We start from the raw sequence: 27,965 nt of genomic DNA, 5'->3' as shown, positions 1-27,965 counted from the left end.
TCAATAATTATGATACAAAACTTAAAAATTGCAACGGAACAAGGAATTAACAATGACTATGCATGTTTGTTTGTCAGGAAAGTAATCTGAATTGGGATTGTTATTCCCAGGAAAATGATTCCATGGAAAATGAATCCTAATAGATTCATTATCCAGTGTTTGGAAATATCAAAACTAATTATTAGGATTCTGGATTGTATCATTAAATAAATATATTTAATTAATATATGTAAGAATTAAAGTGATATTTACCCTTAATTTTCAATAATTCAAAATATAATTTTTGAGGTTTAAAAAATTATTTTCAATAATTCAGAATATAATTGATAGTGTGAAAATAGTTCGGGGTTTAAAGTTATATTTACCCTTAATTTTATAGTAACAACAAAGTACATTATTAAGATTAACTAAATGATTTATAATTCTAAAATTAAATTCATTTTTTTTCTTAGATAATAATAATAATAATAATAATAATAATAATAATAATAATAATAATAATAATAATAATAATAATAATAATAATAATAATAATAATAATAAGTATGATTCATAATTCTAAGAATTAAATTATGATTTCTTAAAATAATTCATGAATGAATGAATGAATGAATTAATTAATTAATAATAATAATAATAAGTATGATTCATAATTATAAAAATTAAATTATGATTTTCTTAAAATAATAATAATAATAATAATAATAATAATAATAATAATAATAATAATTTTCATTTTATAAAAAAATAATATTGGATATATATGTAAGTAAGAATCCTGAGAATGAGGAAAAAGAATACCTAAGAAAAGCTAGGAATAAGAATCCTGGAAAGTTGTACTACTTTCCTTGTTTTCAGGATTCTGATTACTTTCTCTATCTGACAAAAATTTAACCAAACACAGGAATTTAATATTTTGGAATCAAATTACTTTCCCAGGACAGAATCCGTGCCAAACAAACATGCCCAAATTATGGTAAGTTAGATAAATTTTTATTATAGTTTAGAGTTAACCAATTGTGGGACGACACTCTTCCTAGATATTTATACACCTGCCTCTCCTTCTCTGCCTGCACTTGGAAAGCTATTTCTTTATTCATGCTTTTGTTGATATATTTATAGGGAGAGGTTCAAATAATGAAATAAGAACCACTAATAAAATAAGAACGGAGAACCATTTTAAGCCATTCGATCATCAAGATCTACGGTGGATGCATCATCTTGGTGAATGGATGAAGGTGCTGGGTTCGAATCCTGAAGGGAGCAAAAAAATTATTTTTTTCTGATGCATTAAATTTAATAGCGGATGCATTAATTTGTATAGCAGATGCAGTAATTTTATTGGTTTTTATGTTCTCACGATAATTGTGGTTCTCACTATAACCACACCCTATATTTATATAGTCTTTTATTATTATAATTTATCTCACTATACTTTATTTTGTAGATTCCGGCTCTCCTTCTGATTAAATTTTCACAAATTAAATATATAATTTTCAAGTTTTGGATACTCTAGATGATTATTATTATTATTATTATATAATTAAAGGTGGGAACATTACCCACTGCACGCCGGCCTTCCTTCTCCCACCACTCCGAGCCATTGCCGCGATCTGCTTCGCCGGACCACCCGACCCTCCTTCCCCCTTCCCCCACCGCAGCGATCTTCCCTTCACACCGCCGCGATCAACTGCTGAAGCCCCAATTTCGTCCCCAAATCCATTCCCTTCCCTTCGCCGTCGCTGATGGCCCGTTCTTCGTGTGAACATCGACGAGTGAGATATTCCAATGAATGTCGCGTACGGGATTCCCCCTTCGCTGTCTTTTCTGCGCACCGGCTCTCCCTTGCCCACCGCTCCGATCTGCCCCTTCCTCCCACCGCTGCGATATGCCCCTCTGACCGCCGCGATCTGCATACTCTGAATGTGCTCATAAATTTAATACATCTGCACCGAAATTGACTCCTCTGCCGAGGTAAGTAAGTGAAAATTCTGCTTTTCCTGATGCACCAATCACGGGTTGTATCACTTTTATTTGGAGATATCAAATGAAATTCTGCATTCGTTTGTGAAGACGTGACATTGCATTAACATGTTCCATTCGAGGTAGTAATTCATAAGTTTCTGGTTAACAAGAGTTCGGATGCACTATTCTGTTTCCTTTTTTGGGTCCGTTGGTATGCAATTTGTATTGTATACACTTGAGCTCAATAAGTGAATAGAGATGGTCTATGAAAATTTTATTGTGGTATGTCTGCATTTCTTGGTAAAATGTTAATCCGTGGATAGTTTAAATTCGTTGGGATATTTATGCTATAGTAGGAAATTTGGATGTTTCTGTTATCTTTCTTATAAAATTATGCATCTGTTTCTGGTTTTGAAAGATTTGATGTGTGCAAATCCTTGAATGAGTCATAAATTTGTGATTAGTGGGTAACTGGAAGTAGATGAGAATGGTTCCTACAGTCGGTCTTATAATGTCTATAATGCAACCAAACTCAACACAGTAAATAGATTGACTCAAAGATAATTAATGCTAAGAGAATGACTATTGAATGAGTCACACACAGTCCTACCCTGAATTCAAAATCTAATGTAGAAGTATAATCATAAACTATTATATGTAATCATCAAGTTTTACGATGCATCTCACACTGAAAATTAACACTAACCTTATAGGAGTTCCTAGACAATATAATGGGTTCTTAACTTCTTCTTTGTTAGTTTCTTCATATGCTATCCTTTAGATTTTAAACAGTATCACTAAATGCTCTAATATGAGTCATATGACTGAATCAAACATCTTGCTGTATGCAGAATTTCAGGAACTTACTCGGCCCGCCTCTAGCCTCTGCTTCATCCTTTGATTGTCCTCCAGGTTTTTAAATTTATAAATATGTAGTTGTTAAAATATTTGCCTTGAGATGAGACAAGTAGAAATATTATAGGCAAGGATTTTGTTGTGAGATGAATTTGTGTAAAAGGTTAATTAGAAAATTACTTAATCTGCAGTGATTAAAAGCTTAGGTTTTTTGTGCAGTAATCAGATTTAAGCTTTATTGATTTGTTAGTGGTTTAATACTTTTACTTTCTTTGTATTGTAGTTTCGAAATAAGCCGTCAAGGAATTCAAAGTATGTCTCAATCCAGTTACGCGCTGACGGTATGATTTCTTATTCTTTTGAAGAGCCTTTCTTTTTCTTTTTCTTTTTATTTTTCTAAGATCCTTTTGAAGAGTGTTTTCATCAGTTGCAAAATGAAATATATCGATTCTTCACCTGACAATTTTTTTTTATCGAATCCGATTTTTCTAAGCTATCTGAATTTTATGTGTATTCAGTGGCAAGTATTTGGGGTTTAGTGGCACTTAGGCTAGCAGATGATGTGATATTACCTTTCAACTACCTCTCTTATGCTCACGAGCTTCAGGTACATCCTTGAACTCTGCAGCTATTCAACTCTATGTTTAAAGAGAGACTTAATTTAAAAACTTTTGCTTTCAAAAGAAGCATAATATATTGTTCTTCATCTAATCAATCATCTAATTAATAGCATAATATGCTGTTCTTCATATTGCATGTTCAAAAATCTCTCCAAAATATCGAATCAAGTTTATTTAATTTTACGTATTTCATCAATGATTAAGGGTTTCAGAAAGCATATTATTAGCACCAAAATGATTACTTCTTTAAATTTTGAGGATATTTGAAATGATATTAAATGTATTATCAAAGTTTAAGCATTAAAAGTCGTATAAAATTAATTAGCAAAGATGGTCAATTGGAACAACAATGTCTTTTAGATTAATCTGTATCACAGATATGTTTTTTTGGTTTTTTTTTTCTTTTGTTTTTTTTTTTTAAAAACACAGATAGAATCTGTTATCCAGTAGTCAGTAGTCATGTTTTTTTTGAGTAATCAGTAGTCATGTTATAATGCCACAACACTTTAAATTTTTAACAATTCATCAATTTAACTGGTTCTCAAGAAATAGAAAAAATCATCACTTTAACTTTTCAAAAAATATTTATTCTTCTAATACTCTAAACGTCAAAGTGAAAACTACAATGTTAAGTTATTTTAAGATGAATTGATGGGAAACAATAATCACTTTATTTTGACTTATCATTTCACAGAAAAAGGGTGAATTTTTTTTTCACTTTTATTTCTTGGAATTTTCATTTCATTTGGAATTGATGGACAAAAATGATCACTTTATTTGTCAATTAGTACACTATGTGTTGTATTGCTTAAATAAAGAAATATGATAGTTTTTTGAGGCCACCTGTTTCAAGTGTAAACTTAACTGTGCCTTTACTTTTCTGTTAATTGATTGTCATTCTAAAACTTCAAACTTTAGTTATTATGTCTGTATATTATATGTAGATGTGTTTGTGAGTATGTATATCTGCATGCCTTTAATTTTAACTAGTATAATATATGTGTATTTTCAATAAAATGGAAGACTAAAAGGGTTATTGTAGAATTAAATTGAAATATAGTACTACAGATTTTAGAGGTATTTTATTTAAGAAGAAGATGTTTTCTTTTACGTTGGCTATTTGTTTTGTTTTTTTGGGGTGGAGGTTAATGTGGGTTTACACTTGGGAAGTCGAAAGTTGAAAAAAGAAGCTTTTTTTGCCCTAGAAAAATTTTCGGCCGAATTATTATTAGTTATATAACTTTTTTTTTAGTGTTGTCAAACTTTAGATCTTTTTTGGATGATTTATTGGGATTTTATTATTATTTCTTACACTTGTGATGTGGTGACAATTAGGCAATGGAAAAGACGCCTAGGATGAGAATTGGGGGAAGTGTTCAAAATGGAATTTTAGCCAATCGGGTTCCTACCCACACATCAAAATTGGTGAGTAGGTTTCAAGAGTTGAAATAGGATCCTACTATGGGAGTTGAAATGCACTTACTTTTATATTGAGATCAATGAAAGAAAATGGAAATTGAAAGATGCACATCCCATCCACTATACTTCAAGCAACGAGTTAGTACCATAGCCCTCAAGATGATAGGATGGATGACAGAGGAAGTAATGGAAGACATTGTCGAAATTGTACCAGACATCAAAAAATTCATCTCTAAACTCTTAGTAGTAGGGAAATATTATGTTTATGGAAATAATTCAATGACAGTTGTTCCGAACAAAAAGAGGAAGAGTGCGAGCGGTGTTTAGTGTTGCTTAGACAATTTTTGTTTTATGTGATGTTTTTCTAAGTTGTTTCAATGATAATTGTTATCTATCTTTTTTTTTTATCATACAATTCTTACATTATAGCGCATTATTTTTCAAGTTTATTTCATATTTTTTGAATATATGTTTGGCTAAGTCATGTTAGGTTAGGGTTCATTTTAGTTTGATATGTAACGTAAATCTATGTCATGTTAACATTTTTTTTATTGAATAATGCTATTCACTATTTATAAATATATTTTGAAATAATGTTCACTTTTTTTAATAAACTATAACATCAAATAATTTTCGTCAAATTTCGACGGGTTACACACTAGTTATACTGAATCATGCACAGTTGGCCTATTGTCCCGTTTCTCCCTTTGTTCCCTGTCCATGAAAGCAAGCCTAACATGCACAAATTGTGAATGAGCTGCCTATAATGATATTGCAGGTTAAATAGGTAGCTCTTTGCCTATAATTTTAGTCATATTTCAAAAGCCACACCAAACAAACTTACAATGATTCTAGTACAAAACATTTGGTTGAGTAAACTTTTTTTTACTTGCTCGGGATTAAGGGTCACTGAACTCACTCGAGAGAATCCCAAAAACACCCTATTTCTAACGAAAAAAGAAGAAGCGAATGGTTCTTAAACAGAGCTGCATTCACAAAATTGATGGCTTCTTTTCTATGCAGATAATTTCACAATTCACAACAAGAAATGGATTTTAGAACTAAGTTATATCACAAATTTAGTTTAGTAACCCCTCATTTAACATTAACAAAACTACTCAGTTCACAACATTGTGTTTACACACAAATTGCAATTGAGATTCAAATGATTCAATACCCAATAAAGCAAAAGTTAATCTGCTGCAGCAATTGAAGGACTAAATCTACTAAACTGCATGTAATTCAAGAAACCTAGAAAATGAAAACAGAAGTGTACAGAAACACTAGAAATCAACGCCATACATGAAATCACCAGATCAAAAAGCAAGGAGATCAAGTGCCCAATTTCTTGAATCAACACATGCACATCAAAATAAGTAAGATTACACACATTTGTAGTCAAATCCCACATCAAGAAACTTCCTTTTTCACCCATTTTTGCATGAAAAAGCTCAGATTGCAAAAGCCCACAGTACCAAAACACTAAAATTGCATTCTAAGCAAATTATTCTAAAATAACTTCAATCATCGTGCATTGAATCAGCCCTGATCTCCCTCTTCACATAGTTCTTCAACATTATCCACCACTTGGGGCGAATCTTCATCATGATCTTTGTCTTCCTCTTTATCCTCCTGATCCTCATCCCCCTCTTCCTCCTCCACTCCAATATCCGGTCATTGTTCTCCTCCTTCTCCTCATCCTTACTGTAGGATCTGCAATAATGAATTTGACATAAGTAATCAAGAGAAAACTATAATTCAACACACATGTTATTCAACAAAACATTACTATTTCAAATTATACTCACATTAAGAAAATTAACTTAAAAACGAGAATCATACCCATCCATTGGTTTTGGAAACCGTAGTCGAAATCTGGTCTCAACGTGAGGCATGATCGTCATCATTTCAGGATAATCATATACATCTAGTTCCTCCAACTTGTTTGCTTTGAAATCATAGACGACTAGTTGATAGATATGCTCACTAACTTGTTTCTCAAGAAACAAGAATTGACCTTCATTGAACAGCAACAGCGGCCTCCTCACAGCATTCGACAGATCAACATTACACCAAGGAACCCATGAGCTTTCTTCCCTTACCAGAAGCTCAAAAGTGGTAGAGAATTCAACATACTCGGGACCAAATGGTGGAGGCCTCTCATAGCGAAAAACACCCAGCACGCCATTAACTTTGATAAGATAATGCAAGAAATCTCCGTCCTGATTCTTCTTCATTGGTAAATCAAAGGAGGAGAATCGTTCATCCGTACAATCGAATGATATAACACATATACATGATGTCCAATAACAAACCCCATCAACATAAATGCCAGTCATACATGTTGTAGAAACGAGACATCTCCCATCATCATCATCCACAACGGGGCCCTGAATCTCCTTCCAAAAACCATGTTTCAGCGAAAATACCTCAACTACATGCTTTGGATCACGACCCGAGTTCTTTATACAACTGAAGTAACTATGATAGTAATGTCGTACAACCTTATAATCATCCGATATAGGGTCGTATCCAAATCCACTACCACAGAAAATGATCATAATAGGAGGGCGTGGGAACTTGGGCGGATCAAGGGGTTCGAAAGTTTTGGTAGTTGGATTGCAAATTATAATCCTACCCCTAAAGTTGTCAAAATACATCAACCCACCACAACTACTACCATCAATAATAGAATTTCTAGCGAAAGGAAGCATGATAGGTTCATCATTTTCACACACAGACCAGTCTTCCCCAGAAACAGAAAGTAACGATAAGTAATTCCTATTACAACTAGCGGTGTGATAGCGTTTCAGAAAAAGGCCCTCCATACTGCAAAACAAAATTGAATAGGAATTTGTGACATGAAATCCTAAAAATCCACAAACCTTCAAACGACCGTACAAAGTCGACGCAAAAATAGGTGAACTCTTAAGCTTGAAACAAACCCACCATCAAATTAAATGACACACAGCTGAAACAGAAACGGAAACGGAAACTGTACCGTAATATTTTTTATGTAAATAATGATATTAAGGAAGTTTTATATAATTTAAAAATAAAAAATTATAAAATATATCGTGGCCCGTGCATCGCACGGGAGGGTGTACTAGTTATATTAAAAAGGGAGTGTTTAATTTCAAAGTGATTTCAAATGGCAATTTTGTAAATTAAAGATAATTCAAGGTTATTTGCAAAAAAAAATCTGGAGAAAAACGTGTATTCAACATAAAAACTGATTTTGATCTCACGTTCAATATTTGAAATAATTATTGAGTAAATATCTAATATAAATATGAAATAGTTTTTAAATTAATGTATCGAATGGACATCATTAATATTGCAAATTAATTTACCAATGTCAAGTGCTTTTCTTTGTGTGGATCCTATTTCAATGGGAACTTGATGAGTGGATCCACCTACACGTCTTGCTTTTACTGCTATATCGGGAGTTACTCCATGTATTGCTTGACGTAAAACAGATAGTGGATTTGTTTTCGTCTTTTGTTGAATTTTTTTCATGGCTCGATAGACAATTTGATAAGCCAATGATTTTTTTTCGTGTATCAGAATACGGTTAACCAACATGTTAACTAATTGATTACGATATAAATTGGATCGAATTTTGCTGTTTTTTCTTCTGCAGTACCTCGACGTGACATGAGCGTGAAAGGGGTTTAAGAATCAGTTTTCTTTTTATAAGGGCTAAAATCGGAGGAGGAGCCTTATAAAGATCAGATTGATTCTTATCAAAGAAAGACAGGATTAACTGAGGCTGTTCAAACAGGCATAGGTCAACTAAATGGTATTAATATATTTATTGGAATGTTCAATTCCAAAAAAGATGTGGATGATGAGAATTTTCCTGAACACTCGGTTGGTACTACGAAGGTCCCTTCCGTCCGCAGGACACCCCGACGCATTGTAGCAGTTCAGATCTGGCTTTGATTGTGACACCAGCATCACTCGTGGCCGAGGACGTCCGAAGGGGACTACCAAGAAGGGGAGGATTTCTGATTCCTCTATCAAGCATCGACTCTGGCGTATAATCAAGAATGCTATGTCTTCGAATACGATTCAAAAAGCAACAAGTGCTGGTGCTGTTTTGCAGGGCACCGTTCTTGACACTCCGTCGCCGAGGGAGTTCTTGAATAAAGTGCAACATGCTCAAGCTAGAGGCTCGATTCTGCAAAATTTTGTGATTCATTCTTCTTCCAACGCAGCTCGAGCTATGTCGACTGTGGTTTCTAAAAGATGATGAGATATGTTGGACGACGATGATTCTTTAGATGAGGAAGAGCCTCTAAAAATTTTCTCATAGTTTTGGTTTGTTTGTTTTTCGGTTACCCGTGGTTTATTGCGGGTGCTTTTGCCTGATTTTGTTTTTTCTCTTGTCGGACCTTTTTTTCTTTTTTTTTTTCCTTTTTAATAAAATTTATATTTCAGCGTCAATTCCAAAAAAGATGAATTGTTTGAGCTATTAATTGATTATGGACCTATCTATTTATACTATATTAAGAAAGTAATTTTTAATTTTAAATTGATTTTAAATTAATTTTGAAATTGAATAGTAATTTTGTAGTTCTAATAAAATTGAAGATTTATTTATGAACTATATTTTTTCTTTTTATTTATTTTTTCTTTATCTTCTTATTTTTTGTTGTATTTATTTCTAAAATTGTGAAATTTGAGTAATTATAAAATATTTAATATGCATATCAAATTAAAGATCACGATAAAAGCTTTTAAAATGTAAAAGTTATATTTATTTAAAGATTAAAATTTTAAAGAATTCTCACCTCTCTCATTTTTTAATAAATCTATTTTTTAATTCTTTTTTATTTTTATTTTTATTTTCATTTTTTTACTTTTTTTGTATTTTCATAAAATTAATTTTTATAGATTTGAATTCTTCTTTATTTTTTTATTATTCAATTAAAATATATTCAGTTAAAATTAATTTTTTATTATATTTATAAGTATGAAAATTAAGTTGATCAATTTTATATAAATATAAAATTATAAAATTGTTTTCCGTGCGTTGCACGGGGTGCAAATGCTAGTCTAATTTAAAGCCTTAATGTATTATTATTATTATTATTATTATTATTATTATTATTATTATTATTATTATTATTATTATTATTATTATTATTATAAAATTCGAGAAATCATCTTATATAATAGTTTTATCAACCATTTAAAAATTTATTTTGTTACTTAATAATAATCTTCATTTCTACTAATGCTTTAGTGGAACAAAAATTGTTTTGCATTAATGCTTCTACAAAATAAGATTAAAGTAGTCAATATTTCTCAAACTTAAATCCATCAAATTTTCAGCAACATTCTTCCTCTTTTCCACCAAAACTCTCAAATATCTCATGTTTAAATGCATGAAATATTTATGGCATGTATTAATGAAAACACAAAAACAAGTTGGGCAGAATGGCTCAAACCCCCAGAGATTTTTTCTCTTTTTTTCCCCTTTAATTCTTTTTGAAAAGAGAGTGTGAGGGTTTGACTGAGAAGAACTCTAAAACTGAAGGACTCATTAGCAATTTCAGTGAGGAACTTATTTGCAAAAGTAACAGATTACTCTAAGGTCACGTTTGGTTGGATGTTTTTAGAGATTGAAAAGGGAATCAAGTAATTGAATCCATTATTTGTTGTTTGGTTTGGGTAATGAGATAATCATTACCCTTACTTGAGGGTAACTCAATCACCCAATTTGTTACCCCTCAAAATAGAAGGGAAACAAAAGAAAGAGAATCCCTTACTAATGTTTCCTTTTCATTGTTAAACCAAACACTCAATAAAAGTAATGGTTATTGTTATCATTTCACTCATTTATTTGATTCCATTCTCTTTCCATTCCTCTACTTGAACCAAACGAGCACTAAATCAGTTGTTTACTGTTCATCTGCGTATAAGTATTCATTTCGTGGATGGACGGAGTATATATACATCAAATACTTGTGAGAGGTATTAATGAACACAGAAATACAAGTTGAGAAGAATGGCTCAAACTGGCAGAGATTTTTTCTCTTTTTTTCCCTTTAATTCTTTTTGAAAAGAGAGATTGACAGATAGCAAATCATCCTAATCACAATGTGATACAACAAAGTTTACAAATTTCAAACACTACATACAAAAGCCATGCTTTGCCGCAATTACACTTTCTCAACCCTACTCAGAAAAGCTTGCAGCTGCTATATCAAGAAACCACACCAGCTCGCCGTTGATCGGCTGGACCATCCCGAGGAGGATGAGGTCGAACTTCGGGCAGTAGTGGATCTCGGACACGCTGATCACGACGAGCTGCCGGATGACAAACTCGTAGTCCTCGGCGGCTTGTTCCACAGTCACGGAGTCGTTGATCGAGTGCATGTGGCCAAGCACATCATTTAGAGAAAACTCTAGAACTAAAACAATGAAGAAGCTAAAGTACAGGTTTCGAGTCATTACAGAGGCAAATGGAGAATCATTATTGATCATTATTAAAAAAAAAGGATAGGAACTTGAATTTAGAATCATTATTCATCAAAATTTTAACTCTTTATAATGAGTAGGACGAGCTAGAAAAGGATAGGAACTTGAATTGAGTCCCTTTGTAGAAGAGGAAGTCGGGTTCATTCATTGATGTGGCACGAGCGATCTACTAAAAACGATGCTTCTCAAAAACAAGAAACGACAAATCTCCTTATTCAACTTTATGTAAACCAAATCTAAACACTAATCATACAAAAGTTACAGCATTAGATGTTAGAAGCATATAATTATACATATATATATAGGGTCAAGTTAAACAAAGAATGACCCTATGTATAGAGAAGAGAGAATAAATCTCATCCCTAGATTTTAAAAAATCGTGCGGTTGATATATAATCTGCAGAAAATTAGGAATTTGCAATTAATCTGTTCGAATTTATTTTGTAAATGGAATTAGGGTAGTTGGGTAAAATCCAATAGAGTAAATAAGGTAGTTCCGTTTTTTACTCCTATCTACCGCGTCCATTAGAAGATTTGAACAGTCACCACCATTCCACTTCGTCTCCCACGATTCTCACGGCAGCTAGGGTTTCTCTGTAGCAGATTTCGACGCCGCCGGGTAATTAAGGTCTCGTTTCAAGTTTTTTTTTTCGCATTCAGCCGGCGACTTGTTCAAAAATACTGAGGGAATTTTGATTTTCGAACATTGTTCTGTTTGTGGTTTATTTTGCTGAAATCGAACGAGTATGTCTAAGGTTTTGCGATTTTTTTTGGGTATCCATGATTTGTTTTAGGGATTTTTGGATTTTATGTTTTGAACCCTAAACCCTTAAGGTTTTGGATTTTATGTTTTGAACAATTGATTTTCGCTGAATATCGAAAACCTTTTGTGAAAAGTTGAAGTCGTTCGCATGAGATGTTGGACTCTCGACAATAAAATACAGGATTTGAATAGGGGATTGCAAAAAAAATGGTCCCCCACTGATTCGTTTTTTTGGTTATTCACCTTTACCTTGACTTTAATTCCATTTTGAGAAAAGCGTGTACGGATGTCGAATGGTTTTTTTGGTTTGTTTTTTATGTTTTATTTTTAACTTTTGTTGTTATGCTGTTGTAGGTATTTTGAATCGAATGGCTCGTACGAAGGGTAAAGGAAAGGCTGTCGATGGTATATTTTTTGTTCATTTGCTATTCTGCTCTTGTTCGTTTTTTGTTCATTTGTTATTCTACTCCTGTTCGTTTTTGTTCATTTCATAAATGTGCGAATTTGCAGCTGGCACCTCACGCGTTAAAAAAACAAAAAGAGTAGTGCAAGGATCGTCGTCTGGCCCACCCACAAAGAAACGGAAAGTGGGCGAACCATCCGGAGTGAAGAATGTGGAAGGTACCTAATACATTCTTTAATTTTGCAAAATGATTTATTATAGATGAGTCTACTATTTTGGATGTTGCATTTCAATATATCATAGTATGGCTACTGAAATATGAGGTTTATTGTTTTGGTGTATTTCTTTTAATTGAACAGATGGTTGCAAAAGCCCAAAAGGAAAGAAGCTAAAGAGAAAGGAATTTGCAATTCCAAACGATGTGAAGTGTCGTCGACGAATTAAGAACACCGAAGATGGTCCAGATGCCAAAAAGAAAACAGACCACCCAAAGCTCAAGACCCGTACTACAACATCTACATTCTTTAAAAAATTGACAGTTTTGAACGACGCACAAAAGGATGCGGTCCGTTCTATTGGATTCGGGCATATATTAGAGTTCAAGGTGAACAGAGTACCATCAAAGCTTGCTTATTGGGTATTGGACAGGTTCAACCATAGGAGCTGCACATTAGAGCTTGATGTACTTACAAAAATTGAGATAGAGGAGGATGATGTGTACAGGGTCTACGGATTTCCGAAAGGAAATAAACTGATAGAGAACTTTCAAAGGACGGCGGAAAATGAGCTCTTTATCGAGTGGAAGAATTTCTTCAACGTAGCGAACAGAGACAAGATCAAGATAAAAGCAGTGCTACGTCGTATGGTTGACAGTGCAGATGGCGGGTCGTGGTTTAAGCGCCATTTCGTCATTGCATTGTGTTTCTCGCTGATGGAGAGTTGCACTAGTGGCACCGTACATCCTTACATATTTAGTGCTCTGGCTAACATCGAAGAAATCAAGAGCTGGAATTGGGGAGAGTATCTGTTGAGGTGTTTGATAGATCATAAGAAATCATGGATGACAGACAAGACAAAAGTCTTTGGTGGGCCGATTCTTAGTGGTAAATATTCAATTCATTATATATATTACAAAATTATTTAAATTTATTATAAATATATCCTTTTAAGTGACTTGTACATTTTTCGTTGTAGCTTTTCTACGTGGATATGATACAAATCGGTAGGCAATCTGTGCCTAGAGGATTCCCTATTTTCATGCAGTGGACAGGGAAGACGTTGAGAGAAAGGTAGAAGAAAGAGCTGGATGATGATTTCTTTGGGGGTGGTGCTATTGTCAAGCCAATTGCTTTGCCAATTGAGTACACAACCGACGTCCCAACTGAATATGCACAGGGTAGTGAATACAGGGGCCCCGTAGAAACTAAATTGATGAACGATGCAATAGTAATTGGTGAAATGATCCGCGTAGCACGTGAAATGGTGCAGAAGGCTTCGGATGAGGAGAAGAACTCACAGTATTTCAAGGATAGCTTGGTTGCAGCTTCAAAAATTATTGGTGTAACGATTGAGGTGGGTGGGAAGTTGCGTGACAAATTGCCTGAGGGATTACAACCTGAAACTGACCCGTTTTGGTATATGGACGAAGTTCACGCTGCTGTTGATGCAGCTTCAGTTGAAACTTTGGCAAATAAAACACGTGACATGCCTGAGAATGTTGATATTCCAAGTTTCTCCCTGAACGTAACACAGGAATTCGAAAATGCTCCTTCCAATGTAAGTATTATGGTGACACATTCGTTTAGTTGTGTGCGTCTGTTCTTTTTTCTGATATGGTCTGTTCGTTTATTGATATATGTTTAACTCTTTTTAATTTGTCAAAGATTGATGTTATCGGTGGAATCAAGCATATGTTGGTGTTCGTTTATTTGTATGAATCTGTTCTTTTACTGTTGATTTTGATTTATTCATCTGGTCAAAACCAAAATAAAAAAACGTTTGGTGTTGTTCGTTTATTGATGATGTCTGTTCGTTTAATGTTGTATACTTAGACTGGAATAAAAAATAAAAAATCATATGGTGCTGTTCGTTTATTTTCATTAACCTGTTCGTTATTTTGTCATGGTCTGTTCGTTTATTACACTAATTTGAAAATACTTTGACAAAGGATGATGTTATCGGTGGACACGTTGCTGAAGACAATGAAGAAAATGGTGAAGGCCTTGCTAACGGTGCTGGAACAACTGAAGTGAATGAGGATGTATGTTTTAAAGAAACAACCCAAAACATTTTGAATATCAGGAGAATCTAACTTTTCACATTTGCTTTTAACTAGCAGTCTATACAACAAAATGAAGGAGCAAATCAAAAGGAGTCGGAAACTGAGATCCAGAATGACAGAGTAGTGGGCAGAACTACCACTACGGCTGAGGTAAAATACTAGGTTACTGCCAAATACAATACTTTTCTGTCAAAATAAGCTTTTATTTTTAAAGATAAAACATAAAGCATTTCAATTATATGTGTGTAAGGATGTGGTGATCAATGGAAATGTACAGGCTGAAGAAAGGATTGATGTAAATGATCAAGGAGACTTGGACAATTACATGGCCGTGGTTGAGGAGTTGAAACATGCTGGAGTTCAGGAGGGTAAATCAACAAAGGATGATGAGGTATTTACTCTCTATAATTACATATGATTGGGGCAACAAAAATAAAATTCATTATTTGAAGTTTTTACTGTTTTCATTCAGCTTGATATTGGTGCGGGAAAAGAAAATGCAAAGGTCCAAGGCAACAATGTTAGTGACGTTGTCGTTGGCAATATAGAAGTTAGGCGATCCAACAGGGTAATTGAAAAAATATTGTTCATTTTCGTGTTATGTATGTTCGTTTTGTCATTCATTATGTTCTTATATATGTGAAAACAATAACGTTGGGAATTAACAGGTGAAGGGGAACTTGGTGCGCGATGCAGGGAAGGGATTGTTGAATGCTACAAGGACAAAAACAGGGGTAAAAGTGGTGTACCCTAAGAAGAAAGGAAAGAATTAATTCGATATGGTTGTATATTAATTATGTAATTATAACAGGTTGATCAAGGGTGTTCGAAAACAGGATGTATGGTGGATCGCGTAGCATTACAAGCCATTGACACAAACGTATGTGTCTTTTTGAATTGTTTATAATGATGGCTTGGTATTTTGTAAATGATTGATATTCTATATCTGATAAGGTTAACTTACTAGTAAAGTCTTTATGCCATGCTAGTTCAGTAATAAGTACACTTTCATATTTTATCTTTTTTTTTTATGAAGATTGTTAGTTCAGAAAAAACTGATACTAAGACACCCAAGAAGAGTATGTTCTTGCATACTATCAAATTTCGCTCACCCTACATGCAACGAGATATATGCACTTCAAAACCACTGCAGAAAATTGAGAAGGAGTTGGGATTTTATGCCATGTACTTTGAAAGTGGAGAGAAGTAAGTAAACATTTTGTTAAATAAAATTGCCAATTTTTTTTCATATCCATATTAATTTGTTTGTCTTATATGTAGGAATGAAATTTTATTTTCATTCTTTGATATACACGTAAGGCGTTTTGAAATGTTGTCGATGAGAAGAGGCAATGTGGTGAACATTTGTATTGTAGATGCATGGACACTAATTCTGAACTGGAAAGAGCAATATCGTTCAGATAATTCACCCCCACGCTTTTTCACTACGGCCAGCATATATGTAAGTTTGTATCTTCATATTTAATATAACTCAACTACAACTAAACATTTTATTATTGTTTTAGGTTGACAGTATAGCTCCAAATGATTCAAGTCAAGAATCGCAAAGAGCTTCATTCTTCATGTCATTATATGTTGAGTTGAACGAGTTTGGCAAAAATCCAGTTGGGAAAATTGATATGGTGAGCAAATACTTTCGATTTATATCATCAACATTTTAATGTAACTATTACTTACATATATATATATGTTATTGGACAGTTCTTCTTTCCAATTGTTGAACAAGATCAGTACTTTGCTTTGTGTGTGGATTTAAAAAGGGAACGAATCTTCGTGCTGGACTGTCTCGTAGATATATCAGAGGATAATGATATGGGAAAGTATGAGAACATTTGCAACAAAGTTGTAAGTATTTTCAACTACTAGCAATGCATATACATGTGTTCATACATGTCTTAATTTTATAATTTATTACTTTTAATTGCAGCGTACACTGTTGGCGTATTATCTCAACTACAAAGAGGAGACAATCAAGGCAAAATCCGTGGCTAATTCGAAAATACATATTGTCAAGCTGAAGTGGGCGGACAATCGAAATACATTGGACACAGCTATTTATCTTATGCGACATTTGGAGACATTCATGGGAGATATTTCATCAAATTGGAAATGTGACATGTACAACGCAAGTGCACGCCAATTATCTCGAATGCGCGTGAGGTATTGCTCGTCCATAATATCATGGAATGAGAACGATAAGAAAAAAGAGATTCAAGAGACTGCTGCAAAAGAATATCATGAGATTTGTTTTGATTCATTTGTTAACATAAATTCATTATTGGTTGGTTGAGGTAGCTTCATTTTTACAGGAGTTTAACTATCTAAATTTTTGGACATATTTTCATTATCAGTTTCCAACATTGATCGTTTTTTGAGAGATGTTGTGCTCTTATATTTATTTCAAATATTATGGACTTAAGTTAAATTATCTTGCTTTTCTTTTACTATCTAAATTGTTTTGATTAATTTATGGTAACAGTGTCTTCTTCGATGAGTTAAATTTATTGATTTGCGATACAACGTGATTTCAAACCATAAAGTAAAACAGTTGGTTCAAATACTACAGTCTTAGGCTAACTAAAGGAACATGTATCATATGAAAATAAAATAAAACATAAAGATGATAGACACTGATTTTGGCTAAATAAAATGAACAGTATATACGTAAGTTTTGAACGAACAATATATAAATAGTGAACATAGAAAATATTTCGCCAAAAAATGACCAAAATGAACAGAATACATATAATATTTGAACGACCTATATAAAACTGATGAACACAGCAAATAATATTTCGCCCGAAAATGAATGCATTTTAGTCATGCGTGAATTTAATAAGATGTTATCAAATTAAAAAGTTCACCATAGTTATTGAAAAAAGGTTCACAATAATAAGAAAAAATAAACTAAAGGAATAAAGGTTATGAAAAAACCCAACAAGATTATATCAAATTAAAAAGTTCACCATAGTTCTTGAAAATTAAATAGCTAAAGGTTCACAATAATAAGAAAAAATAAAAACCCAAACAACTTAAATCAAATAATCAATGAGAAGTCTTTTTTGTTGGGCAATTCCTCGAATCATGATGCCCCATCTTATTGCATTTCTTGCAATTACGCATTGGCTTCTGAGCAAGAACCATGGCCTTCTCTTGGTTTGATTTTCTTCTTCCACCTGCTCCACTGCCTTTGGTTTTAGCTATGAGCGGAGGTAAAACAGATGGTGTTTCCGGTGGTGCAACACCATAAAAATCATTGAAAAGCCTATGCTTAGCTTTGAGCTTAGACTCCATACTGCCCTCCTTTGAAAATCTCTTTTCCACTTCGATCAGCGCTGCAAGTAGTTCTTCACGTAGATCTTGATTGTCACCGACATACCCAATACAATTGCAAATAACATTGAAAAACTGATTGTTACCAATAACAGATTTTTGGCTAGGGGCACTACCGAGGTCAAGGCCAGGAACCATGGCTGACAGTATTCTAAACTTGCTCCAGCGAATTGATATATATTTATCAGGAATTCTATCAACTTGCAATGTGCGAAATGCAAGAAAAATGTGTTTGCACAGAATACCTTTTCTGACGAACAGGTTGCAGCTGCAAAATGAATAACTGTCAGCCAGTCTGTGTCGCACCACAAATTTCCCATCAACATTGTCATGCACAGTATAAATGCTCTCATCGGCTTGATCCTCCATCTTGTACATGCTGCAAAAGGATTGAGAAGCATATATCTCTTCTTGTACCTCCTTGAATATGTTGTTGGTGTATATAGTTGAAGCATGCTTCTCTATTTTAAGGCTCGTCTTCAAGGGTAGAACGCCGATCTCGTCAGCAAGAGTAATCTTATGATAATTATAACGTTGAGCCTCCAATGCACTGCAATAGTGCATGTACAACATCATAATATTTCCGTTCTTATTAAGAAACCGTTTAAAGTAGCTATTCTCACTCTCTGACAACGATGTCGTTCTGAATAATCCACTCATACTCACATCTCTAAAGTATGCTGGAATCCAGTGTGAACGATCATCAAACATATCTGAAAACCATCTATTGTCCAACAAGTCGTATTCATCCATAAGATTTTTCCAACTCTCTTCAAAAACATCAGGCTCAACCAAATCAGTCCACACAATTTTCCCAAACTTGGTTTTGAACTCAGTGCTATCCCTCAATCTTGACGGCAACTTCTCAGCCACCTTGATTGTAATATGCCACATGCAGTATCTGTGACGTGTTTCAGGCCACACAGACGCAACAGCCTTTTTCAACCCTGGATCTTGATCAGTTATTAATAGTGGTGGGGCATTTCCAACGCATTCCACAAACTTCTCCAAAACCCAAGAATAAGAATCAACGTCTTCTCGAGATATAATGGCTGCACCAAATGACAAACACTTGCCATGGTTATCCCTACCGGTGAACGGTGTGAAGATCAATTTGTACATGGTAAATCAAAATATGAAACTGGTAAGACTGAAAACAGTGGACAGTATAACATATGCCAAAATAAATAATACCAGCGTAACTTATAAAACGAACAGTTTACAAAATAAAACGAACAGAATAACACATGACAAGGAATGTAGAAATACCTGTTAGTATTGTATGTTGCATCAAAGGACACGGCTTCACCAAATAATTTGTAGTTCTTGACAGATGTTTCGTCGGTCCAAATCAACCGAACCAGTCTGTTCTCATCGTCTACCTCGTAGAAATATTGGAAGCCATTGCCCAACTCTTTTTTATTCTTGAATGTTTCTAAAATCATGTGAGCATCTGAATCAAGTGCATAAACATATAACTCATGAGCAAAATTTTTGAAATCATCACTAGTGCATCCAATGTCTTCATATTTATCAACAATCTCTCTGTACATGCGAAAAGATCTCATAGGCCCAATACGTGCTTTAATGGCAGAAGTAATCCACATTTGATGGACGGGAGTAACAGTCCTGTTGACGGGCATAAGGTGTCGAGATACAGTAGGAACCATGGTGTGGTTATGACCCTCATTGAACGTGCGAACCTTATATACACCTGAATCTGAAAATTGAAAAATAATTCGTGCCATGCACTTCACCTTGCATGATGTTTTCTTACGCTTTTTTATTGAACTTCCACTTTCAGGCATCAACAACTCATCTGGTACAGGAGGACGGCCTTCTCTATTGCATAACATATAGTATGTTACAATTGTACCATCAACTTTTGTGCTTGTACGTTTTCTTGCTGCAAAGCCGCATAGTTTTGCATAGTCTTTGTAGAACTGACATGCTTCGCCTAAATTTGCAAATATCTGCCCCTCAAACGGTTTGCTTTTAGCATCGCATTCCGGAAATACAAATTCAATTGTTTCATCTTCTAAAGACGCCGTATATTCTTCAAAACAACAATAAAATTTGTTTTACTTAAAATACTCACGCAAAATCTAAATGGTAATCCATTAAAACTAAAGTTTGATGAAGTGTTAATGCTAGTTTAATAAAATAACAGTAAACTGGAAAAAAAAATAGCGAAATATGAAGTCCACTTTAAAAAGCAAAAAAAAAAAAATGGGAATTCATAACACAATTGAGAAATGAATAAACATCATCACAAAACGAACAGACAACTTAAAACAACCGAACAGGGTGGAACGCACTGTAAGGGATGTTGACGTAATGGTGTAGATAAACAAGTCATATACAGAACTTATCAAAAATATTCCTACAAAACTTAAAGCTTCTCAAGACTTACATATTTTCGGTATAATGGTGTAGATGGGAAAAACGTATCTACAGAAAATGAAAAATATTACCTAGATCTTCCATGAAAACAGACTCCATGGCCGCCGACTTCAAGCTTCCCAAGACTTATAGATTTTCGGTATAATAAGGAGAAGAAGAGGTTTTACGGTAGAAGATTTACGGTATAATGAGAAGCAGAACAAATTTTACAGAAGAAGAATTTACGGTAGAATAGATATTGAGAATCAAATCTTACCAAATAAAAATAGATAAATTAAGATTTGTTTTCCTAAAAACATGCTGGTTGAAAATATAAAAGTACAAAACTAACCTTTTCGGTTATAATAATAGAAAATATATAGAAAAAAAAAATGACCATTAGATTTGTTAGATTGGATGATCCAGATTAATTCTCCTTTCTCTAAATATTTATCATTCTCTGTTTAACCTTTCTCTCTCTCTCTATATATATATATATATCTATATATGGAATAAAAGCAGTCAGCGATCTAACATAACAAGATATTTAGAATTGATAATGAGGAAAGGGGTAAGTCTGAGTTCAGAAACAGAGCAGAATTCACAAAATTGATGGCTTCTTTTCTATGCAGATAATTTCACAATCTGAGCTGATCACAATTCACAACAAGAAATGGATTTTAGAACTAAGTTGTATCACAAATTTAGTTTAGTAACCCCTCATTTAACATTAACAAAACTACTCAATTCACAACATTGTGTTCACACACAGTCCACACACACAAATTGCAATTGAGATTCAAATGATTCAATACCCAATAAAGCAAAAGTTAATCTGCTGCAGCAATTGAAGGACTAAATCTACTATACTGCATGTAATTCAAGAAACCTTGAAAATGAAAACAGAAATGTACAGAAACACTAGAAATCAACGCCATCCATGAAGATCACCAGATCAAAAAGAAAGGAGATCAAGTGCCCAAATTCAACCATGGTACATTGAATCAGCCCTGATCGCCCTCTTCATATAGTTCTTCAACATTATCCACCACTTGAGGCGAATCTTCATCTTCATCATGATCTTTGTCTTCCTCTTTATCCTCCTGATCCTCATCCACCTCTTCCTCCTCCACTCCAATATCCGGTCATTGTTCTCCTCCTTCTCCTCATCCTTACTATAGAATCTGTAATAATGAATTTGACATAAGTAATCAAGATAAAACTACGATTCAACACATATGTTATTCAACAAAACATTACCATTTCAACAGTCAACAAACATAATAAACATTAAGAAAATTAACTTAGAAACGAGAATCATACCCATCCATTGGTATTGGAAACCATAGCGGAAATCTGGTCTCGACGTGAGGCATGATCGTCATCATTTCAGGAAAATCATATACATCTAATTCAGTCAACTTCTTTGCTTTGAAATCATAGACGACTAGTTGATAGATATGCTCATGAACTTGTTTCTCAAGGAACAAGAATTGGCCTTCATTGAACAGCAGCAACGGCCTCCTCACATCATTAGACAGATCAACATTCAACCAAGGAACCCATGAGCTTTCTTTCCTTACAAGAAGCTCAAAAGTGGAAGAGAATTCAACATACTTGGGATAACATGTTGGAGGCCTCTCATTGCGAAAAACACCCAACACGTCATTAACTTTGATAAGATTATGCAAGAAATCCCCGTCCTTATTCTTCATAGGTAAGTCAAAGGAGGAGAAAAGTTCATGCGTAAAATCGAATGATATAACACCTACACATGACGTCCAATAACAAACCCCATCAACATATATGCCAGTCATACAGTCTGTAGGAACGAAACATATCCCATCATCATCATCATCCTCATCATCAAAAGGACCCAGAATCTCCTTCCAAGAACCATTTTTCAGCGAATATACCTCAGCTACATTGTTCGGCTCACGACCCGGGTCCTTTATACACTCGAAGTAACTATGATAGTAGTGTCTTACAACCTTATAATCATCCGATATAGGGTCGTATCCAAATCCACTACCACAGAAAATAATCGTAACAGGAGGGCGTGGGAACTTGGGTGGATCAAGGGGTACGAAAGATTTGGTAGTTGGATTGCAAATTATAATCCTACCCCCAAAGTTGTCAAAATACATCAGCTCACCACAACTACTACCATCAATAGTAGAATTTCTAGCGAAAGGAAGCATGATAGGTTCATCATTTTCACACACAGACCAGTCTTCCCCAGAAACAGAAAGTAACGATAAGTAATTCCTATTACAACTAGCGGTGTGATAGCGTTTCAGAAAAAGGCCCTCCATACTGCAAAACAAAATTGAATAGGAATTTGTGACATGAAATCCACAAACCTTAAAACGACCGTACAAAGTCGACGCAATAATATGTGAACTCTTAAGCATGAAACAAACCCACCATCAAATTAAATGACACACAGCTGAAACAGAAACGAAAATGGAAACTGTACCGTAAGAGCGTCAACAAAAAGGTACTCGCGTCGCCGATATCCTCCCGTCGCCAACGAACTATCTTTGGATGGGGAAGCTTTATCGATTTGAGAAGGGGGGGAAAAAGGGTTAGAACATTTGGGAATAGACTTTATGCGGAAACGGAAGTGGAATTTATATTTTGCTTTTTTTCAAAAAAAAATCTATTACTATCTTTTTCTGTTAGAAAACATACTTGTTATACAAAATTTGATAAACTCATTACTATCCCTATTTTATGCTACTATCTAATTTAAAGCCTTATATTATTATTATTAGAAATCATCTTATTCTTATATTTTATCAACCATTCTATATCTATCTATCTATATATATATATATATATATATAAGCCAAGTGCAGCCAACTCTAACCATTTTCCCGCCAATAAGGTATACCTTTATATTCACTTAAAAAGGTATTGTGAAGAAGAAGAGGTGGGTTTTGCTTTTGGCTTTATATTATTACCTGTTTGACAGAGCTACTGCGGCGGACGCAGGACGCAGGAGGCGGGATGATTCGGGACAATGAGGAAGGCTGGGCGAGTCGACAAGGGCGGCGGCGCGTCGAGAGACGAGGGGGTTGGGCAAACCGGCGAGGGCGGCGGCACGGAGAGGCCGGAGACGAGAGAGACAGAGAGCGGCGCTGCCGCAAAGAGAAGAATGCGAGAGAGAGAAATAGAGGAGACGAGAGTGAGGAGAGAAGCGGCGTAGGATTTAGGTTTTATTTGTTTGAACTTACACTTATATCTACTATTGATTGTAATTTAATCACATGCATGATTGCATATGAAGACTATGCACATTGCACACGTACCATATTGGTGTATCTCTTCACATGTGTGATTTATCTATCATTATTTATTGGGAAAAGTAGTTGTAATATATTTCAAATTAAAATGAACCATATCGGTGTAAAAGTAGTTTTGTAATATATTTCAAATTAAAATGAACAATATTTAGAAGCTATTGAAGAAAGATCATTAAAACACAACAAATTTTGTTAAATTATGAGTTCTTTTTGTTAACTTTGCGTAGATCATTAACTCTGGTGGTGATGACTTCTCTGGCGAGGATGACTCCTCTGATGGTGATACCTCTTCTGATGAGGATGACTCCTCTGACGAGGATGACTCCTCTGGTGATGATGACTTCTCTGGCGAGGATGACTCCTCTGATGGTGATGCCTTCTCTGGCAAGAACCATTTTTTTGGCATAAGCCATTCCTTTGGTGAATGATTTGTCTCTTAGTGACTGAAATCCCTCTGGTAAGAATGATTCTTCTGACCAGCTTAACTCCTCCGAAGAGGTTGATTCCTCTGATTTGTCTTCTTTCTCTATTCTGCATATATCACTCCTCATCACCTTCAAATTCTGACAATTTTATGTGGTAATGAATTGGGATACAACCGTATATTTGATGACTATAAAGTTGTAAGACATTTATTTCATAGTTACCGCTCATTGTGTAGAATTAAAAAAGTGATGTGAATCCCAAAGATTCTTACTTTTTGAGGTTAATTTTTTTCATAAAGGAAAATAAGACATTTGAAGTGGGACAACTCAAAATGGAAAATAAGAAGAGTTGAAGTTGGACGGAGGGAGTAAAAAATAATAGTCTAAATATTCAAATAAAATTAATTGATAGTAATCATAATTCCTGACATATATATGGCCTTGATTACAAAAAATATTGACATGAAAGGAAAAATATTAATATAAAGGGGCATTCCGAGAATTGAACTCGGGACCTCTCGCACCCTAAGCGAGAATCATACCACTAGACCAAATGCCCTTTGCATCTGTGTTTCACCGGTTACGCTATTTAGAGTATATATACTTCCTGAATACACCAAAACGACCATTATCTTCTAGAGTTCTAGTTGAACCAATCAATCTGATTTACTCTAATTTTAAACAAATTACATAACGGTAAAAGCCGAATATTCATCCTTATCTGAAAAAGAAGCCTAACTTCGTTTTTTGCGGATATAATTAAACTAAAATCTAAAAGTTTATGCAATTCTAGAATCGTGTATTCATGTAGAATCTATCTATATTGATCTAACTTTAAGGAATCTAATCTCTAATCATTTAAAAGTAATCCACCTCAAATCCGTGTTTATAATTTATACTATTAATGAGACAATCGCGAAATTACACGAGGTGTTACACTTATATCTACTATTGATTGTAATTTAATCACATGCATGATTGCATATGAAGAATATGCACACGTACCATATTGGTGTATCTCTTCACATGTGTGATTTATCTATCATTATTTATTGGGAAAAGTAGTTGTAATATATTTCAAATTAAAATGAACCATATTGGTGTATCTCTTCACATGTGTGATTTATCTATCATTTTTTATTAGGAAAAGTAGTTGTAATATATTTCAAATTAAAATGAACAATATTTAGAAGCTATTGAAGAAAGATCATTAAAACACAATAAATTTTGTTAAATAATGAGTCGTTTTTGTTAACTTTACGTAGAATAGGAAAAATATTATGAACAAAGTATTTTTTTTTAGCATGACAAAAAGCTTTGTATCAATCGTCACTCAAATAAGTAAACTAATACGAGAGTCTTAGATAACATGTATGACGAGAAAAGAATCAGTAAACTAATAACTTAACTATTAACAAAGTGTCACATAGATTATCATTTTTAATTTTCCATTATACATAGTAACATACTAACATCCAGGGACGGAGCCAGGAATTAATTTCGGGGGGGGGGGGGGGGGGGGGGGCTGAAACCCCCGGGAAATTTTTTTTGGGCATTCTGTATATTTAAGGTCTTTTTTTTATTAAAATACGAGCATAATACTAATAATAACGAACAATATTTTCATAGATTATATAGTTTCAATATATCACAAAACTTTTTTTGGACATTCCGTATATTTAAGACATTTTTTATTAAAAGGCAAGCATAATAATAATAATAACAAACAACATGTTCATAGATTATATATTTTCTATATATTACAAATTAGTTTCAATACATTATAATTTTTTTTAGCATTTCATACATATTAGGCATTTTTTATTAAAAGACAAGTATAATAGTAATAATTACAAACAATATTTCATAAATTATATAGTTTTAAATAACGGAATTATCCTTAAATTAAGTATATATATGAGATAATATAATAACCAAATACTCTTTTATAAAACAAAATTATTTTATAATAGGTATAAACATATATCTATATATTTAAAAAAAAAAAAAAAAAAAAACTCAAAATTTGGGAGGGGGCTCTAGCCCCCCCCCCCCCCCCCCCCCCGGCTCCGTCCCTGCTAACATCAATGTATATTACCACTCTTCTATAGGCACCCAATGTTGATAATTAATCATGACTAAATTGAAACTTTTATATAATTGAAGAAACTAGTATAATTATAATCATCAAGTTTAACGATAATCAATATTCATCACATATCAAACATGAACCGGGTTGATAAGTTCAATGGCCTCAACTTGGTGGGAATGAATGGTCAAAACAAGTGTTCTACACTAGATTAAAACCCATTCAAAAGAAAACTTCACCAAATCACATAAAATAAAATAAAAAAGCATCATACAAAAATAACGCGTTTGATTTTAATTTTCTTACTTCAATGATACAAATCGTCTAAAAATTTCTAAATCCGATTTTCCCGACTTATGTATATCATGTGAAATGTGACAACGAATTAGAATCCCGCAAATCACGCACCCCAATTCTAACAGAATTACAGAAGCAGTAAAACTACAAATAAAAATTAAATATAAATACGAAAAAAAGGACTATTCTACTCTAAACTAAAATAAAATAAACAAAAGAGAAATTTGATTTATTTTTATCTAGAAAAAACCGGCTCTTCTAGAATCGTATCCAATCCCGGCCGCTTCGATCGGCAAACCGATAGCCTATACTGATACTCCGGCGCCACCGCTACCAAGCTCAATCCCGTCGCGCCGTCGGCGGGGAACGACGCCGTTTCTATCGCGGCCGCCGCCTCGGGAGATATTCTGACGGAGTGGCCGCCGGTGATCCGCTTCGGCGCGGAGCTCGCCGCCATCAGGAAGACGGCGACGTCGGCGGCGGTGACGACGGAGCTCGATCGCCTAATCGGAAACATGACGTAGAGATTCCCGAACTCCAGATCCTCGTCCGCCGCGAGCGGCGAGAACCGCCTGTTGATGGCTAGGGATTTGGAGTTGACGACGAAGAAATTCGGCGCCTCGAGCATGAGCTCCGCCGCCTTCACCGGCTGGCGGAACTGGCGGACCTCGCCAGTGGGGAGGATCACCCTCGCCGATCTAGGACTCCTCAGCTTTGGAGCGACGAAGGCGCAGGAGGCGTAATTCCCCATGATTTTGGTGAGATTAATGCTTGATGCTCTCTCTGTGTAGATATATATATGTATAATTAAGGGTGGGAGAGAGGAAGTGGTATTTGCGTGTGTTTAATAGTGGGTGGGGTTTTTGGTTTGTTGAAGGTGGAAAACTAAATAAATGTAAACGATTGTTACTATTATTAGGAGATTAATTTATAGGGAAATATTTGGGTGTTCACACTCACACATGACACGTTTGTGGAAATATTTGGGAAATTAATTTACAGAAAATGGGGGAGCGTGTTGAGTTAGGCGATAAATGGAAGGAAGCTCCCTTTTTCTTTGTCACGGGTGGTTTCGCCGCTTATTCGTCTTCTCTTTACTCATCTTACTACATGTTGATCTTCCACTTTCGTCCCACTAATTTTTTATTTTAAAACTTGATTATTACACACTTCATTTATGGTAGTGATTCACAAAAAAAAAAATGGGTGCAATCGATTGCATCGTGCAATCAGATTGTACATACACCCAAATTCTAATTTGCATTTTAATTTAGGGTTAAGGTGCAGATAGGCCCCTCAAGTGAAGATCCTTAGA

General features: G+C 34.3%; 6 protein-coding genes, 1 long non-coding RNA gene and 1 other non-coding gene across 8 annotated transcripts; 3 read left to right on the top strand and 5 right to left on the bottom strand.

The window, feature by feature from the left end:
* Positions 1–1,147: 1,147 nt before the first annotated feature.
* On the top strand, positions 1,148–5,303 carry LOC131025131 (uncharacterized). Its single transcript, XR_009102089.1, has 5 exons — positions 1,148–1,974; positions 2,817–2,877; positions 3,104–3,161; positions 3,339–3,427; positions 4,776–5,303. It is a non-coding gene; the product is annotated as an uncharacterized LOC131025131 (long non-coding RNA).
* An 815-nt stretch (positions 5,304–6,118) lies between these two features.
* LOC131025130 (uncharacterized) lies at positions 6,119–7,859 on the bottom strand. Its single transcript, XM_057954748.1, has 2 exons — positions 6,702–7,859; positions 6,119–6,572 (listed from the first exon to the last, which is right to left on the bottom strand). Exons 1-2 carry the CDS (start codon positions 7,685–7,687, stop codon positions 6,380–6,382), a joined length of 1,179 nt encoding a protein of 392 aa, XP_057810731.1. The 5' UTR covers positions 7,688–7,859; the 3' UTR covers positions 6,119–6,379.
* A 4,610-nt stretch (positions 7,860–12,469) lies between these two features.
* Positions 12,470–13,845, top strand: LOC131025129 (uncharacterized). Its single transcript, XM_057954747.1, has 4 exons — positions 12,470–12,516; positions 12,622–12,732; positions 12,874–13,617; positions 13,709–13,845. The coding sequence occupies exons 1-4, from the start codon at positions 12,480–12,482 to the stop codon at positions 13,738–13,740; spliced, it is 924 nt and encodes a 307-aa protein (XP_057810730.1). The 5' UTR covers positions 12,470–12,479; the 3' UTR covers positions 13,741–13,845.
* Positions 13,846–13,945: 100 nt separating this feature from the next.
* On the top strand, positions 13,946–17,160 carry LOC131025128 (uncharacterized). The gene is made up of 12 exons (XM_057954746.1): positions 13,946–14,290; positions 14,682–14,774; positions 14,853–14,945; positions 15,073–15,186; positions 15,268–15,363; positions 15,464–15,529; positions 15,607–15,675; positions 15,832–16,001; positions 16,077–16,257; positions 16,322–16,438; positions 16,518–16,661; positions 16,744–17,160. The coding sequence occupies exons 1-12, from the start codon at positions 13,946–13,948 to the stop codon at positions 17,104–17,106; spliced, it is 1,851 nt and encodes a 616-aa protein (XP_057810729.1). The 3' UTR covers positions 17,107–17,160.
* Positions 17,161–17,861: 701 nt separating this feature from the next.
* Positions 17,862–20,651, bottom strand: LOC131026132 (protein FAR1-RELATED SEQUENCE 5-like). Its single transcript, XM_057955901.1, has 3 exons — positions 20,624–20,651; positions 19,419–20,205; positions 17,862–19,236 (listed from the first exon to the last, which is right to left on the bottom strand). The coding sequence occupies exons 1-3, from the start codon at positions 20,649–20,651 to the stop codon at positions 17,862–17,864; spliced, it is 2,190 nt and encodes a 729-aa protein (XP_057811884.1).
* A 678-nt stretch (positions 20,652–21,329) lies between these two features.
* On the bottom strand, positions 21,330–23,732 carry LOC131025127 (uncharacterized). The gene is made up of 4 exons (XM_057954745.1): positions 23,498–23,732; positions 23,011–23,087; positions 21,855–22,847; positions 21,330–21,715 (listed from the first exon to the last, which is right to left on the bottom strand). The coding sequence occupies exons 3-4, from the start codon at positions 22,844–22,846 to the stop codon at positions 21,517–21,519; spliced, it is 1,191 nt and encodes a 396-aa protein (XP_057810728.1). The 5' UTR covers position 22,847; positions 23,011–23,087; positions 23,498–23,732; the 3' UTR covers positions 21,330–21,516.
* A 1,019-nt stretch (positions 23,733–24,751) lies between these two features.
* TRNAP-AGG (transfer RNA proline (anticodon AGG)) lies at positions 24,752–24,823 on the bottom strand. Its single transcript has one exon. It is a non-coding gene; the product is annotated as a tRNA-Pro (tRNA).
* A 1,801-nt stretch (positions 24,824–26,624) lies between these two features.
* LOC131025126 (uncharacterized) lies at positions 26,625–27,705 on the bottom strand. The gene has a single exon (XM_057954744.1). It carries the CDS (start codon positions 27,399–27,401, stop codon positions 26,886–26,888), a length of 516 nt encoding a protein of 171 aa, XP_057810727.1. The 5' UTR covers positions 27,402–27,705; the 3' UTR covers positions 26,625–26,885.
* Between the last annotated feature and the right edge of the window lie 260 nt (positions 27,706–27,965).

This window comes from Salvia miltiorrhiza, chromosome 5 (assembly GCF_028751815.1).
Source record: "Salvia miltiorrhiza cultivar Shanhuang (shh) chromosome 5, IMPLAD_Smil_shh, whole genome shotgun sequence".
Taxonomy (NCBI): Eukaryota; Viridiplantae; Streptophyta; class Magnoliopsida; order Lamiales; family Lamiaceae; genus Salvia; species Salvia miltiorrhiza.
Note: the sequence above shows the minus strand (reverse complement) of the source record. Positions and strands in the feature narration are given on the sequence as shown.

Excerpts from the sequence above, each read along its gene's own strand:
- LOC131025130 (XM_057954748.1), bottom strand. The coding sequence starts at position 7,687 with ATGGAGGGCCTTTTTCTGAAACGCTATCACACCGCTAGTTGTAATAGG. Across the intron at positions 6,573-6,701 it reads TTTCCAAAACCAATGGATGG|ATCCTACAGTAAGGATGAGG; the intron begins GTATGATTCTCG and ends TCATTATTGCAG.
- LOC131025129 (XM_057954747.1), top strand. The coding sequence starts at position 12,480 with ATGGCTCGTACGAAGGGTAAAGGAAAGGCTGTCGATG. Across the intron at positions 12,517-12,621 it reads TAAAGGAAAGGCTGTCGATG|CTGGCACCTCACGCGTTAAA; the intron begins GTATATTTTTTG and ends GCGAATTTGCAG. Across the intron at positions 13,618-13,708 it reads TGGTGGGCCGATTCTTAGTG|CTTTTCTACGTGGATATGAT; the intron begins GTAAATATTCAA and ends TTTTCGTTGTAG.
- LOC131025128 (XM_057954746.1), top strand. The coding sequence starts at position 13,946 with ATGAACGATGCAATAGTAATTGGTGAAATGATCCGCGTAGCACGTGAA. Across the intron at positions 15,187-15,267 it reads AATCAACAAAGGATGATGAG|CTTGATATTGGTGCGGGAAA; the intron begins GTATTTACTCTC and ends GTTTTCATTCAG. Across the intron at positions 16,439-16,517 it reads CAGTTGGGAAAATTGATATG|TTCTTCTTTCCAATTGTTGA; the intron begins GTGAGCAAATAC and ends GTTATTGGACAG.
- LOC131026132 (XM_057955901.1), bottom strand. The coding sequence starts at position 20,651 with ATGGAGTCTGTTTTCATGGAAGATCTAG. Across the intron at positions 20,206-20,623 it reads TGTTTTCATGGAAGATCTAG|AATATACGGCGTCTTTAGAA; the intron begins GTAATATTTTTC and ends GTTGTTTTGAAG. Across the intron at positions 19,237-19,418 it reads GCAACATACAATACTAACAG|GGATAACCATGGCAAGTGTT; the intron begins GTATTTCTACAT and ends GTTCACCGGTAG.
- LOC131025127 (XM_057954745.1), bottom strand. The coding sequence starts at position 22,846 with ATGGAGGGCCTTTTTCTGAAACGCTATCACACCGCTAGTTGTAATAGG. Across the intron at positions 21,716-21,854 it reads TTTCCAATACCAATGGATGG|ATTCTATAGTAAGGATGAGG; the intron begins GTATGATTCTCG and ends TCATTATTACAG.
- LOC131025126 (XM_057954744.1), bottom strand. The coding sequence starts at position 27,401 with ATGGGGAATTACGCCTCCTGCGCCTTCGTCGCTCCAAAGCTGAGGAGT.